The 2,528-nt window shown below is 36.7% G+C and overlaps 1 protein-coding gene across 1 annotated transcript in view; it reads left to right on the top strand.

The window, feature by feature from the left end:
• LOC106537366 (calcium/calmodulin-dependent 3',5'-cyclic nucleotide phosphodiesterase 1A) overlaps positions 1–2,528 on the top strand; it is a 15,790-nt gene that overhangs the window by 11,082 nt on the left and 2,180 nt on the right. Inside the window, exons 5-6 of the mRNA XM_014034744.1 lie at positions 750–831; positions 943–1,063. Of these exons, the coding sequence (XP_013890198.1) occupies positions 750–831; positions 943–1,063 (203 nt within the window). The remainder of the gene's footprint in view (positions 1–749; positions 832–942; positions 1,064–2,528) is intronic.

The raw sequence follows: 2,528 nt of genomic DNA on the forward strand, positions 1-2,528 counted from the left end.
GCTCAAAGACGTCCGTGGTTAGTAATACAAACGGACGACATTGGTTCCGCCCTCAGGCGTAAGATGAGTCAGAGAAAGGAAGAAATATAGACTTGCCAGCCAGGCGCCAGTCAAGGTTAAATTCTGTGGTTGTCCAGCAACAGAATATGATAACATTTCTTTACCTTTTCTCTGATAGACTCTAAGAGAAATTACTGCAAAACATTTATGATGATTAATTAACATTTCTGTTTTACTCAGTCTGAACCTTCTGTTAGTCCAGATAAATGAAAGATTTTCTCAAGAAAAATCCACAATTATATTACTATGTTCACAGTAAATTAAAAACAGTGATTTACATAAAAACACAATGAAAACATTGTAATCAGATTCTCTGGGATTTTTATACCATTATTAATCTTTAAGGCACGATAAAAGAAAAGAAGTGGTTCCACATTTCCTGTGGCAGTCATTATCATGATTTAACAAATGCATAAACATTCTTAGTTAAACAACAAATGAATCACGAACAGAAGAGATTGTTCTGTCCATTATCTGATTAAGAGAACTGAGAAATTCTCCTCTGGGTTGAAATGACCTGTCATGGCCTAGAGTTCAGTTTGTGACAGAGTTCCTGTCCTCTCGTCAGGCCTGTGCGAGGCCTGCTTCGAGGCAGTAAATCTTGTTTCTTCACTCGAGGTGACCCCTACACTGACGATCTGTTTCTTAAATCAAAAGCTGATAATAATGCTTAATTGATTCCTCTCCAGGGAGATAAAGAAGTGGAACTTGGCCTACCCTTTTCTCCTCTCTGTGACCGAAAAGCTACAATGATCGCACAATCACAAATCGGTATGAAAAAWGATGAGATTTATTACAGTTTAAAGACTATAATCTTATAATCAGTTGCTACATGTTCYTGTTCTCTCAGTGCTTTTCGTCTGTTGGCCTTTCTGGTTGCAGGTTTCATCGACTTTATTGTGGAACCAACATTCACTGTTCTGATTGACACAACAGAGAAGGTGATTGGTCCACTGATAGAAGAGGACAGGAAGGCCAAGGAGAGTGGAAACAGAAGGTCCAGGTACTTCAARCATAACAACCAGAATGAGAGGATTGTACAGTTTTATTTCTAGTGTAATGGAACCAATACTTTTAAGTTTAAGCCAGTAATTCATGACATGTTTTAATGACCTAGGTTTTCATGACATGCTGTTTGTGAGCAGATAGAATGATTAAAGTCAGAACAAGATCTGCTAACAACAGTCATTCTTAGATATCACTTGTGTTTATCTTTGTGTTTTCCCTTGACCCAGCATTTCCTTAGGATGAAATCTTGCTTTATTAAGATGACATAACAGTGTTTGTTAAACAGTATATATGAGGCCTCAACTGCCTCAGAGGCAGAAACAGGAGCAGAGAGCAGGGGGACAGTCTGATGGCTCTGTGTTGTTCTGTGCTCCTGTTGTTGTAATAAAACTCAGCTGGTCATTCCACAGAGTACATTCATTCTTGGGCCAAATAAATATTGCCATAACAGATGCAAAAGTATTCACCCCTTTGGAATTCCCTCTAATTTGTTTTCTTACAGTATGGATTGTAAACGGGATCTGAACTGATGTAAATTTTCAAGACATGATCACCAATTTAAAGATGCATTGTTTTTTTTGGTTGACGCARAGGAAAACATTTTAAGAAATAACAATTTAGTACAGATTCAGTATCAAATTTCTGGAAGACTCAAACAAGTTTCTCTCATGACTTTATTTACATTTTGTTCATGTTTTCCAATCCTTGCAGAGGAAAAACATTTCCACAGCACAATGCTGCCACCACCATATTTCACTGTAGTGATGGTGTTTTCAGATGACATTTGCCTCAGATATGGTCTTGTTCTTGATGGACGAAAATTTCAAATACAGTGACCYCAAAACCTTTTTCTACATGTTTGGAGAGGCTCCAATTTACTGTTTGACAAGGTCCAAAAAGTCTTTTACTAAGCAAAGACTTTTTCTTTCCAAATCTTCCTTGGAATCCATCTCTTTTTGGCCCTATAGACAGATACTCATATTTCTAAAGCGAGACCAGCTTCATCAGGGTTATTTTTTATGTTTATGTATTGTTGCCTTTAATCTTGATAGGTGATCCTTTATTTTGGTAGGCTTGCTTTGGGGGCATAATCTTTCCATTTTGTAATAATGGGTTTATTGCAACTTTGTGGGATGGTTGGGATTTGGAATATTTCTTTATAATACAACAATGATATTTACTTCTTTACAAACTTGTCTCTTGACTTGTGTGGACAGTTTGTTGGTCTTCATTTTGTTTCCTGCTTGGTGGTTGCTTTTAGTACTGAGAAGTGTTGGACTAGTGTTGCAGAAACCAAGAACCAGAGTTGGTTACACGTTGTCATTTAAATGAAACAGTTTGTGGTTTGATGGTGATAAACTGCAGTCATGTTTCAATAAACGAGTGGCCCTTGATTCTTTTAAGTCAAAATATCCTGGAAAACAATTAAGACAAATATATATATGTATTTTATATACATA

The sequence above is a fragment of the Austrofundulus limnaeus genome, unplaced genomic scaffold, assembly GCF_001266775.1.
Source record: "Austrofundulus limnaeus strain Quisiro unplaced genomic scaffold, Austrofundulus_limnaeus-1.0 Scaffold2273, whole genome shotgun sequence".
Classification (NCBI taxonomy): Eukaryota; Metazoa; Chordata; class Actinopteri; order Cyprinodontiformes; family Rivulidae; genus Austrofundulus; species Austrofundulus limnaeus.